At 42.0% G+C, this 13,369-nt stretch overlaps 2 protein-coding genes across 2 annotated transcripts; both read left to right on the forward strand.

Annotated features, from left to right (window-relative positions):
• The first annotated feature begins 362 nt into the window (after positions 1-362).
• LOC110511059 (uncharacterized) lies at positions 363-6,767 on the forward strand. Its single transcript, XM_090194849.1, has 4 exons — positions 363-863; positions 1,503-1,600; positions 1,736-1,910; positions 4,419-6,767. The coding sequence occupies exons 1-4, from the start codon at positions 626-628 to the stop codon at positions 5,906-5,908; spliced, it is 2,001 nt and encodes a 666-aa protein (XP_090050975.1). The 5' UTR covers positions 363-625; the 3' UTR covers positions 5,909-6,767.
• A 1,585-nt stretch (positions 6,768-8,352) lies between these two features.
• LOC110511056 (uncharacterized) lies at positions 8,353-9,724 on the forward strand. Its single transcript, XM_036972679.2, has one exon. It carries the CDS (start codon positions 8,852-8,854, stop codon positions 9,722-9,724), a length of 873 nt encoding a protein of 290 aa, XP_036828574.2. The 5' UTR covers positions 8,353-8,851.
• Positions 9,725-13,369: the final 3,645 nt, after the last annotated feature.

Genomic DNA, 13,369 nt, shown 5'->3' on the forward strand with positions numbered 1-13,369 from the left:
CTGTTCAGGGGCAGAATGACACATTTTTACCTTGTCAGCTCAGGGATTCGGTTACTAGGCCAATGCTCTAATCACTAGGCTACCAGCCACCACCATTATGTGTTGTTAGCCATGTGTCTTGGCCCATTTTTTTATATTTTTTTAATGTGGCCATCGACAATTTGTTGCCCAATGGGAAGGTCAGCCCGGGAGGAAAGCATTAGCTGTATGAAGTAAAAGAGAACACAACATCTGGTTGTTTTTAAATTACTTCTTATGACATTGTTTGCCAGAATAAAACGATGGAAGGGAGATTTTTACCAATCTGCGTTACCCACGCCAGTCAGCAGATGGCGATGGAAGGCTTTCGGGTGATGTTTCTTGCGTGACGTATAATCTAGTGGACGGAAAGCTTCAACGGCAGTAAAAGACTACTGATTCAACCACTTCGGTAGCGCACATTAAACCAGTCTTGTTTATATTAATGTCAGTGTTTTTAAACATCATTCTGTTTTACGTATTGACTAGTTGAAAAAAAAGAAGTTATTTGCTTGTTAAATGAAATTGGCTAATGTGTTCAATTGTTAACGTTACTGCACTAGGCTAAACGCTAATGCTAACTATCTAGCTAGCTAACATCGCGACCATGTGCTCACTAAGCTATTCGGAGAAAGAAGCTCTAGCGCTGATCATCATCGTAAAAGAAGAAGAGGAAGAAGCTTTAAGAATAAAAAAGGAAGAAGAGGAGACTGTCACATTAGAAGAAGAAGAGGTGGATATTACAGTGAAAGAAGAGAAAGAACCTTTTGGAGTAAAAGACGAAGAGGAGGCTATCTCAATTAAAGAGGAGGATGAGGAGGAGACTGAAGATCCTGTTAACACCAGTGAGTATTGTCTTAAAAATAGGGACACAAACTGCAGTTGTTGAACAAATGTGTGGTTTTAAAGGGGCATTATACTGAAGTTCTACACTTGAATATGTTGTTCAGTACTGTAGGAATTGTTGAAGGGGCAATCTGGCAGTGGCACATATATCGGGGTGGCAGGTAGTCTAGTGGTTAGAGCGTTGCAACTCAAATCCCTGCGCGGACAAGGTGAAACTCGGTCGTTCTGCTCATGTGGGGTTTTTAAGTGGCATTCTACTGAAGTTCTACGCTTGAATATGTTGTTCAGTACTGTAGGAATTGTTAGTTTCGATCTACCATTGGTTCATATATTTTGGGGACTTTTCAATGAGATGTATTGAATTCTCCATGTGGCCTACATTAAAGTGCACCTCATCTAATATAACAGGCTTTTAAAATTCAATATTGGTGCGTAATTCATACTTAAAATATCGAAGTGGACGAAAAATGCACCCATTTAGTGGAACGACCCTTTTACATTTGCATCGTAAATTAAAGTGCATCAAGATGAAAGTGGACATTCTGGCTCTGTTTAGACATATTCATGCCTCTTGTAAGACTCTGATTGCAATAGTAGATCATATGTTTACCATCTGTTTGATGTTCTCATTTACACAGGAGAGAGACATGACTATGGTGGATCCTCTGTGGAGCCTCAACAACATCCTGATGCTGACGAGGCAGAGAAGAGTCTCTCCAGATCAGAACACCAGATGGTACAGCTTGGTCTGGTCTAGCATACAGCTTGCTCTATCGGGCTCTGGGCTGGGTTTCTGTAAAGCACTTTATGTCAACAGTGACATCAGCATCCATAATGGTATGTGTTTGTGTCCCCTCTTTATGATTACCAGGACAACGCTAGCCCTTCCTCCCTGCCGCAGTCCCCGTGTCGTTCCTCTCCCGGTAGCACCTTACTGCTGGGTATAAAGAGGTTGTCTGTGCTGCTGGTGGACTGCAGGAAAACAACGGGGCTGAGTGGAACTGTGAGAGGAGAAGAGATGAAAGGATCAGATTTGACTCATCAAAGTAAGTGCTGTAGTTTAGTTTGAACAAATACAATAGATCTGCCACACTGGTATCTGTTACCAGGACAACCAGCAGAGTTCTGTTTGTTGACAGGAAGATAGACTGGTGGATATGGATGTTATGAATATCATAACACTGAAAAAGGATTCTGCCAATGAAAAGAGAGGAACCAATTGACCATATAAATCCTTGATGAAAGTTAGTTTTAGAGAGAAAGTTTCAAGATGATCCAATGTAAGGTTCATGTTTTACAAAAACTTTTTCTCAAAACATTATGGATGTTACATTGTCTGTCCCAGTCAACCCCCCCTGTCTTTACAAGACTGTAGAACATACAAGCTAAACTCAAGACCCTTCAAGTTGGTCTGTATTGCTTCATTAACATCTCATCTTCAGAACTTCGATCGGGGACAGCTGTGAGTGTTAAAAACATGGACAAAACTCTTTGGCCTCCTCTGTAATGAACGCTCTCTAAGCCGTTTCTATCAGCCAGACTTGGCCTCCTCTGTAATGAAAGCTCTCTAAGCCGTTTCTATCAGCCAGACTTGGCCTCCTCTGTAATGAAAGCTGTAATGAAAGCTCTCTAAGCCTTTTCTATCAGCCAGACTTGGCCTCCTCTGTAATGGAAGCTCTCTAAGCCCGTTTCTATCAGCCAGACTTGGCCTCCTCTGTAATGAAAGCTCTATCAGCCAGACTTGGCCTCCTCTGTAATGAAAGCTCTATCAGCCAGACTTGGCCTCCTCTGTAATGAAAGCTCTCTAAGCCCGTTTCTATCAGCCAGACTTGGCCTCCTCTGTAATGGTCAAATGAATGTAATTTCCTAATTGATCAGGTCAAATAAAGCCTGAACTCCAACATTTTTCAAATATTGCACCATTGCTTGGGCTCCTGAGTGGCACAGCGGTCGAAGGCACTGCATCTCCGTGCTAGAGGCGTCACTACAGACCCTGGTTCGATTCCAGGCTGTACATTAAGTGTGTTCCCTCAGGCCCCTACTCTTCCTGGGGTCCAGCTAAACTAAGGCATATCTACAACACATTAAGTGTGTGTCCTCAGGCCCCTACTCTTCCTGGGGTCCAGCTAAACTAAGGCATATCTACAACACATTAAGTGTGTGTCCTCAGGCCCCTACTCTTCCTGGGGTCCAGCTAAACTAAGGCATATCTACAACACATTAAGTGTGTGTCCTCAGGCCCCTACTCTTCCTGGGGTCCAGCTAAACTAAGGCATATCTACAACACATTAAGTGTGTTCCCTCAGGCCCCTACTCTTCCTGGGGTCCAGCTAAACTAAGGCATATCTACAACACATTAAGTGTGTGTCCTCAGGCCCCTACTCTTCCTGGGGTCCAGCTAAACTAAGGCATATCTACAACACATTAAGTGTGTGTCCTCAGGCCCCTACTCTTCCTGGGGTCCAGCTAAACTAAGGCATATCTACAACACATTAAGTGTGTTCCCTCAGGCCCCTACTCTTCCTGGGGTCCAGCGAAAATAAGGCATATCTACAACACATTAAGTGTGTGTCCTCAGGCCCCTACTCTTCCTGGGGTCCAGCTAAACTAAGGCATATCTACAACACATTAAGTGTGTGTCCTCAGGCCCCTACTCTTCCTGGGGTCCAGCTAAACTAAGGCATATCTACAACACATTAAGTGTGTTCCCTCAGGCCCCTACTCTTCCTGGGGTCCAGCTAAACTAAGGCATATCTACAACACATTAAGTGTGTGTCCTCAGGCCCCTACTCTTCCTGGGGTCCAGCTAAACTAAAGCATATCTACAACACATTAAGTGTGTTCCCTCAGGCCCCTACTCTTCCTGGGGTCCAGCTAAACTAAGGCATATCTACAACACATTAAGTGTGTTCCCTCAGGCCCCTACTCTTCCTGGGGTCCAGCTAAACTAAGGCATATCTACAACACATTAAGTGTGTTCCCTCAGGCCCCTACTCTTCCTGGGGTCCAGCTAAACTAAGGCATATCTACAACACATTAAGTGTGTTCCCTCAGGCCCCTACTCTTCCTGGGGTCCAGCTAAACTAAGGCATATCTACAACACATTAAGTGTGTTCCCTCAGGCCCCTACTCTTCCTGGGGTCCAGCTAAACTGTAGAATCCCCCTGTACTGTAGATGGATGACACGTAGTGAGGAATCCCCCTGTATGGACATTCTACTGTAGAAGGATGACACGTAGTGAGGAATTCCCCTGTATGGACATTCTACTGTAGAAGGATGACACGTAGTGAGGAATCCCCCTGTATGGACATTCTACTGTAGAAGGATGACACGTAGTGAGGAATCCCCCTGTATGGACATTCTACTGTAGAAGGATGACACGTAGTGAGGAATCCCCCTGTATGGACATTCTACTGTAGAAGGATGACACGTAGTGAGGAAGAGCACTTGCCTGTAAGTCTCTCTGGATAAGAGGGTCTGATAAATGACTAAAATGTATGTGGAGATTTCATTCAGGTCTCCCTGTTTTAACCACTCTTTTTATCTTTGGCAGAAGAGAGACCCGACTCAGAGGAACCAGAGACGTCTGAACCAGTGAGACGACACCACTGTTCCCAGTGTGGAAAGAGTTTTAACCATTTAGGAAATCTTAAAAACCACAAGAGAACACACGCAGAGAAGTCTTACAACTGCTCTCACTGTGCAAAGAGTTTTACTCATTTATGTAGGCTAAAATCGCATGAGAGACGACACACAGGAGATAAGCCTTACCAATGCTCTCAGTGTGGTAAGAGATTTTTTGAGTCAACAGAACTGAAAGTTCATAAGATAATACACACAGGGGAAAAACCATTCCAATGCTCCCAGTGTGTAAAGACATTTTCCCGGCCAGGGGACCTGAAATCACATGAGAGAATACACACAGGGGAAAAGCCGTACCACTGTTCCCAGTGTGGAAAGAGTTTTACAAGTTTAAAAGTCTTGAAAATGCATGAGAGACGACACACAGGGGAAAAACCATTCCAATGCTCTCAGTGTGGTAAGAGATATGTTGCGTCAACAGAACTTAAAGTTCATAAGAGAATACACACATGGGGAAAACCATTCCAATGCTCTCAGTGTGTAAAGACATTTTCCCGACCAGGGGACCTGAAATTACACGAGAGAATACACACAGGGGAAAGGCCGTACCACTGTTCCCAGTGTGGAAAGAGTTTTACAAGGTTAAACATCTTGAAAATGCATGAGAGAATACACACAGGGGAAAAACCATTCCAATGCTCTCAGTGTGTAAAGACATTTTCCCGACGAGGGGAACTGAAATTACACGAGAGAATACACACAGGGGAAAAGCCGTACCACTGTTCCCAGTGTGGAAAGAGTTTTACTCAGTTAGGGAGTCTGAAAAGTCATAAGCGAATACACTCTGGAGAGAAGCCTTATCGCTGCTCCAAATGTGGAATTGCCTTTTCAGAGTCAAAAACCTTGAAAATGCATGAGAGAATACACACAGGTGAGAAGCCGTACCACTGTTCCTACTGTGGAAAGAGTTTTAGAAAATCGCAACAGCTGAAACAACACGAGAGAATACACACAGGAGAAAAGCCTTACCACTGTTCTCAGTGTGGAATGAGTTTTAGGCTTTTAACGGGCCTCAAAGGTCATATGCAAATGCACTCTGGAGAGAAGTCAAACACATGTTCTCATTGTGGAAAGAGTTTTCTGAGGTTAAGCACTCTGAAATCGCATGAGCGAATACACACACAAAAAAAACTCCAATGTTCCTTGTGTGGAAAGCGGTTTACCCAGTTAGAAGCCCTGATTGTGCATCACAGGACACACACAGGCGGGGATAAGACCTACCACTGCTCCCAGTGTGGAAAGAGATTTAACTGGTTAAGGCACCTGAATAAGCATGAAAGAATACATACACAGGAGGAGAAGACATACCACTGCTCTCAGTGTGGAAAGACATTTTCCCAGCCAGAGGACCTGAAATCACATGAGAGAATAGAGAGGCTGTGTTCTGACTTGTGTTTCTGACTGATCATTTGTGTTTTTGTTTCATGCCACGTGAAATCAAATTGTATGAAACCAGAAAAAAATGTTCACTTTTGTTGTTTTTTCATTTAGAGACATGATCACGTCTAATATCAGATTAAATATTTAAAACGGTCTGTTTGGTTTTGATGAGCTTTGATTGATTTGATAAGTATAAACCCTCTGTTGTTCATCATATGATTTTCTATTTGTTAAGGGATTTTTTTATTATCAATAATGACTAATTATGTATACATTTCAATCAGGACTGACTAATCAGAATACTATTATGTTACTGTATATGTACCAATCAGAATACTATTATGTTACTGTATATGTACTAATCAGAATACTATTATGTTACTGTATATGTACTAATCATAATACTATTATGTTACTGTATATGCACTAATCATAATACTATTATGTTACTGTATATGTACTAATCAGAATACTATTATGTTGCTGTATATGTACTAATCATAATACTATTATGTTACTGTATATGTACCAATCAGAATACTATTATGTTACTGTATATGTATACATTTTCTTTTAATCCTAGTACTGAATATAATGTGTGTAAATATAATCAAGAATTAGAACAATGACTGGTAGAAATGAATGAACTTATCGTCAGACTGGCTAGAATGCTTATCTACACAGGCAGACCTTGGCTCGGTCATAAATGATCTAAATTGGTTAGGAGACGATGTGGGAAGGCTTGAGAACTATACAGCCATTGTACCGGTGTGGAGAAGAGGCGGTACGAAGACTAATGACGTCATTTTCAGTTTATAACCCGTTGTAAAATGTTTCATGTTCAGTACTCTCGAGAATAAACGCTGCTGATTGATTTCGAGACTTGGTCTCTGTCCATTTTAGGCACAAAAAAAAGAGTCTTACAAATTCTTAGGAGTGTTTAACCGTGTTTAATTTAATTGGGTAATAAAACATGTAGGACTTTAATTCCAGTAACACTATTGCAAAGTGTCAACGATTATATAAGTAAGTAAGTGGCACAAGTCTTTGTGTTTGTATTTATGATGGATTCCTCCCTAAACTAAGGCATATCTACAACACATTAAGTGTGTGTCCTCAGGCCCCTACTCTTCCTGGGGTCCAGCTAAACTAAGGCATATCTACAACACATTAAGTGTGTGTCCTCAGGCCCCTACTCTTCCTGGGGTCCAGCTAAACTAAGGCATATCTACAACACATTAAGTGTGTGTCCTCAGGCCCCTACTCTTCCTGGGGTCCAGCTAAACTAAAGCATATCTACAACACATTAAGTGTGTTCCCTCAGGCCCCTACTCTTCCTGGGGTCCAGCTAAACTAAGGCATATCTACAACACATTAAGTGTGTGTCCTCAGGCCCCTACTCTTCCTGGGGTCCAGCTAAACTAAGGCATATCTACAACACATTAAGTGTGTTCCCTCAGGCCCCTACTCTTCCTGGGGTCCAGCTAAACTAAGGCATATCTACAACACATTGTGTTCCCTCAGGCCCCTACTCTTCCTGGGGTCCAGCTAAACTAAGGCATATCTACAACACATTAAGTGTGTTCCCTCAGGCCCCTACTCTTCCTGGGGTCCAGGAAAACTAAGGCATGTCTACAACACATTAAGTGTGTTCCCTCAGGCCCCTACTCTTCCTGGGGTCCAGCTAAACTAAGGCATATCTACAACACATTAAGTGTGTTCCCTCAGGCCCCTACTCTTCCTGGGGTCCAGCTAAACTAAGGCATATCTACAACACATTAAGTGTGTTCCCTCAGGCCCCTACTCTTCCTGGGGTCCAGCTAAACTAAGGCATATCTACAACACATTAAGTGTGTTCCCTCAGGCCCCTACTCTTCCTGGGGTCCAGCTAAACTGTAGAATCCCCCTGTACTGTAGATGGATGACACGTAGTGAGGAATCCCCCTGTATGGACATTCTACTGTAGAAGGATGACACGTAGTGAGGAATTCCCCTGTATGGACATTCTACTGTAGAAGGATGACACGTAGTGAGGAATCCCCCTGTATGGACATTCTACTGTATAAGGATGACACATAGTGAGGAATCCCCCTGTATGGACATTCTACTGTAGAAGGATGACACGTAGTGAGGAATCCCCCTGTATGGACATTCTACTGTAGAAGGATGACACGTAGTGAGGAATTCCCCTGTATGGACATTCTACTGTAGAAGGATGACACGTAGTGAGGATTTCCCCTGTATGGACATTCTACTGTAGAAGGATGACACGTAGTGAGGAATCCCCCTGTATGGACATTCTACTGTAGAAGGATGACACGTAGTGAGGAAGAGCACTTGCCTGTAAGTCTCTCTGGATAAGAGGGTCTGATAAATGACTAAAATGTCTGTGGAGATTTCATTCAGGTCTCCCTGTTTTAACCACTCTTTTTATCTTTGGCAGAAGAGAGACCCGACTCAGAGGAACCAGAGACGTCTGAACCAGTGAGACGACACCACTGTTCCCAGTGTGGAAAGAGTTTTAACCATTTAGGAAATCTTAAAAACCACAAGAGAACACACGCAGAGAAGAAGTCTTACAACTGCTCTCACTGTGCAAAGAGTTTTACTCATTTATGTAAGCTAAAATCGCATGAGAGACGACACACAGGAGATAAGCCTTACCAATGCTCTCAGTGTGGTAAGAGATTTTTTGAGTCAACAGAACTGAAAGTTCATAAGAGAATACACACAGGGGAAAAGCCGTACAACTGCTCTCACTGTGCAAAGAGTTTTACTCATTTATGTAACCTAAAATCGCATGAGAGACGACACACAGGAGATAAGCCTTACCAATGCTCTCAGTGTGGTAAGAGATTTGTTGAGTCAACAGAACTGAAAGTTCATAAGAGAATACACACAGGGGAAAAGCCGTACCAGTGTTCCCAGTGTGGAAAGAGTTTTTCAACATTAAATGTCTTGAAAATGCATGAGAGAATACACACAGGGGAAAAACCATTCCAATGCTCCCAGTGTGTAAAGACATTTTCCCGGCCAGGGGACCTGAAAATGCACGAGAGAATACACACAGGGGAAAAGCCGTACCACTGTTCCCAGTGTGGAAAGAGTTTTACAAGGTTAAAAGTCTTGAAAATGCATGAGAGACGACACACATGGGAAAAACCATTCCAATGCTCTCAGTGTGGTAAGAGATTTATTGCGTCAACAGAACTTAAAGTTCATAAGAGAATACACACATGGGGAAAACCATTCCAATGCTCTCAGTGTGTAAAGACATTTTCCCGACCAGGGGACCTGAAATTACACGAGAGAATACACACAGGGGAAAAGCCGCACCACTGTTCCCAGTGTGGAAAGAGTTTTACAAGGTTAAACGTCTTGAAAATGCATGAGAGAATACACACAGGGGAAAAACCATTCCAATGCTCTCAGTTTGTAAAGACATTTTCCCGACTGAAATTACACGAGAGAATACACACAGGGGAAAAGCCATACCACTGTTCCCAGTGTGGAAAGAGTTTTACTCAGTTAGGGAGTCTGAAAAGTCATAAGCGAATACACTCTGGAGAGAAGCCTTATCACTGCTCCAAATGTGGAATTGCCTTTTCAGAGTTAAAAACCTTGAAAATGCATGAGAGAATACACACAGGTGAGAAGCCGTACCACTGTTCCTACTGTGGAAAGAGTTTTAGAAAATCGCAACAGCTGAAACAACACGAGAGAATACACACAGGAGAAAAGCCTTACCACTGTTCTCAGTGTGGAATGAGTTTTAGGCAGTTAACGGGCCTCAAAGGTCATATGCAAATGCACTCTGGAGAGAAGAAAAAAAAATAATCAGTCTCTCGATGTGCAAAACTGATAGAGACATACCCCAAGCGACTTACAGCTGTAATCACAGCAAAAGGTGGTGCTACAAAGTATTAACTTAAGGGGGCTGAATAATTTTGCACGCCCAATTTTTCAGTTTTTGATTTGTTAAAAAAGTTTGAAATATCCAATAAATGTCGTTCCACTTCATGATTGTGTCCCACTTGTTGTTGACTCTTCACAAAAAAATAGTTTTATATCTTTATGTTTGAAGCCTGAAATGTGGCAAAAGGTCGCAAAGTTCAAGGGGGCCGAATACTTTCGCAAGGCACTGTACATCTACATTATGTATTGTTACACCATGTAGGAGCAGTATAGACCTAGTCTGTTCATTATATACATGATGTATTGTTACACCGTGTAGGAGCAGTATAGACCTAGTCTGTTCATTATATACATCTACATGATGTATTGTTACACCATGTAGGAGCAGTATAGACCTAGTCTGTTCATTATATACATTTACATGATGTATTGTTACACCATGTAGGAGCAGTATAGACCTAGTCTGTTCATTTTAATATTATCTGTTCGTCTACTTGAATTAATATGAAATTGCCTTACGCACTGTTCAGATCTATCAGATCTAGCCAATCACTGTTCAGATCTATCAGATCTAGCCAATCACTGTTCAGATCTATCAGATCTAGCCAATCACTGTTCAGATTTATCAGATCTAGCCAATCCCTGTTCAGATCTATCAGATCTAGCCAATCACTGTTCAGATCTATCAGATCTAGCCAATCACTGTTCAGATCTATCAGATCTAGCCAATCACTGTTTAGATCTATCAGATCTAGCCAATCACTGTTCAGAGCTATCAGATCTAGCCAATCACTGTTCAGATCTATCAGATCTAGCCAATCACTGTTTAGATCTATCAGATCTAGCCAATCACTGTTCAGATCTATCAGATCTAGCCAATCACTGTTTAGATCTATCAGATCTAGCCAATCACTGTTCAGATGCCGACTTTAAGGAGAGTTGAATTGAATAGAAAAAAGGCAACAGTAAACATGTTGACCCCCACGAATGATGCAGCGCCCCCTTTGGGCCAATCAGTGTAATTTAGCAAATGCTGGATCTATGGCAAAAACACATCATTCACCCAAGTTTCGTCAAAATTAGCCCAGTGGTGTCTTGAGATATAATTTGAGTTAGCTAGACTCATATCCCTGAGCATGTGTGCCAAATTTCACCACTCTGAGTCAAACAGATCACCTACCGTGTGGTAGATATGAATGTTCTTGCATATATTGAGTCTTGACCGTGTTTGCAACATGTGTACCAAATGTTGTTACAATACGAATATCCTTGGACTGATTTATGTGCCAGACCACGCCCACCTGCAGGGTTATTGGTCAAATAGCAGCCATTTTATTTTAGGTACAAGTCTGGAAAACATTTTGTTTAGAGACTTTTGGCCATAGATGCCACATCATTCGGTGCCAGAAGAGTAGCGTTTTCTGTGTTTACCACAGTCACAAAGTCAGAAGGTCCGTCTACTTGACCAATCAGATGAGGGAGTGTATTCCGATTTGCACGAAACACATTTTTTTTAAATTACATTTGGAAAGTATTCAGACACCTTGCCTTTTCCACATTTTGTGACGTTACAGCCTTATTCTAAAATGGATTAGAAATATATAAAAATGCTCATCAATCAACACACAATACCCCATAATGACATCACAATACCCCATAATGACATCACAATACCCCATAATGACATCACAATACCCCATAATGACATCACAATACCCCATAATGACATCACAATACCCCATAATGACAAAGCGAAAAACAGGTTTTTAGAAATGTTTGCAAATGTATTCAAAATGAGAAGAAAAAAAATGAAATACCTTGTTTAAGTATTCAGACCCTTTGCTATGAGTCTCGAAAATGACCTTCGGTGCATCCTGTTTCCGTTGATCATCCTTGAGATGTTTCTCCAACTTCATTGGGAGTCCACCTGTGGTAAATTCAATTGATTGGACTTGATTTTATATATAAGGTCCAACAGTTGACAGTGCATGTCAGAGCAAAAAGCAAGCCATGGGGTTAAACATAGAGCTCCGAGACAGGATTGTGTCGAGGCACAGATCTGGGGAAGGGAGACAAAACATTTCTGCAACATTGACGGTCCCCAAGAACACAGTGGCCTCTATCATTCTTAAATGGAAGGAGTTTGGAACCACCAAGACTCTTCCTAGAGTTGGCCGCCCAGACAAACTGACCAATCAGGGGAGAAGGGCCTTGGTCAAGGAGATGATCGATGGAAAGATGAACGGAGAAAAGTACAGAGAGATTCTTGATGAAAATCTGCTCCAGAGCGCTCAGGACCTCAGACTGGGGCGAAGGTTCACCCTTCCAACAGAACAACGACCCTAAGCACACAGCCAAAACGACGCAGGTGTGGCTTCGGGCCAAGTCTCTGAATGTCACTGAGTGGCCAAGACAGAGCCCAGACTTGAACTCGATTGAACATCTCTGGAGAGACTTGAAAATAGCTGTGCAGCAACGCTCCCCATCCAACCTGACAGATCTTGAGAGGATCTGCAGAGAAGAATGGGAGAAACTCCCCAAATACTAAAAAGTGAAGCAGTCTGAATAATTAATGAATGCTCTGCATCTCGAGTTCAAGTTTGAGAACCAAATATCTAAATACATTCGGGAACAAGAATTGGCAATGTCACTCAAATTCACAACATTGAGAAAGGACCAATGTCCCTAACATTCATAACATTGAGGAAGGACCAATGTCCCCTAACATTCATAACATTGAGGAAGGACCAATGTCCCCTAACATTCATAACATTGAGGAAGGACCAATGTCCCTAACATTCATAACATTGAGAAAGGACCAATGTCCCTAACATTCATAACATTGAGAAAGGACCAATGTCCCTAACATTCATAACATTGAGAAAGGACCAATGTCCCTAACATTCATAACATTGAGAAAGGACCAATGTCCCTAACATTCATAACATTGAGAAAGGACCAATGTCCCTAACATTCATAACATTGAGAAAGGACCAATGTCTCTAACATTCATAACATTGAGGAAGGACCAATGTCCCTAACATTCATAACATTGAGGAAGGACCAATGTCCCCCCTAACATTCATAACATTGAGGAAGGACCAATGTCCCTAACATTCATAACATTGAGAAAGGACCAATGTCTCTAACATTCATAACATTGAGGAAGGACCAATGTCCCCTAACATTCATAACATTGAGAAAGGACCAATGTCCCTAACATTCATAACATTGAGGAAGGACCAATGTCCCTAACATTCATAACATTGAGAAAGGACCAATGTCCCCTAACATTCACAACATTGAGAAAGGACCAATGTCCCTAACATTCATAACATTGAGAAAGGACCAATGTCTCTAACATTCATAACATTGAGAAAGGACCAATGTCTCTAACATTCATAACATTGAGAAAGGACCAATGTCCCCCCTAACATTCATAACATTGAGGAAGGACCAATGTCCCTAACATTCATAACATTGAGAAAGGACCAATGTCTCTAACATTCATAACATTGAGAAAGGACCAATGTCCCTAACATTCATAACATTGAGGAAGGACCAATG

The sequence above is a fragment of the Oncorhynchus mykiss genome, chromosome 13 (genome assembly GCF_057628025.1).
Source record: "Oncorhynchus mykiss isolate SJ-2025 chromosome 13, ASM5762802v1, whole genome shotgun sequence".
Classification (NCBI taxonomy): domain Eukaryota; kingdom Metazoa; phylum Chordata; class Actinopteri; order Salmoniformes; family Salmonidae; genus Oncorhynchus; species Oncorhynchus mykiss.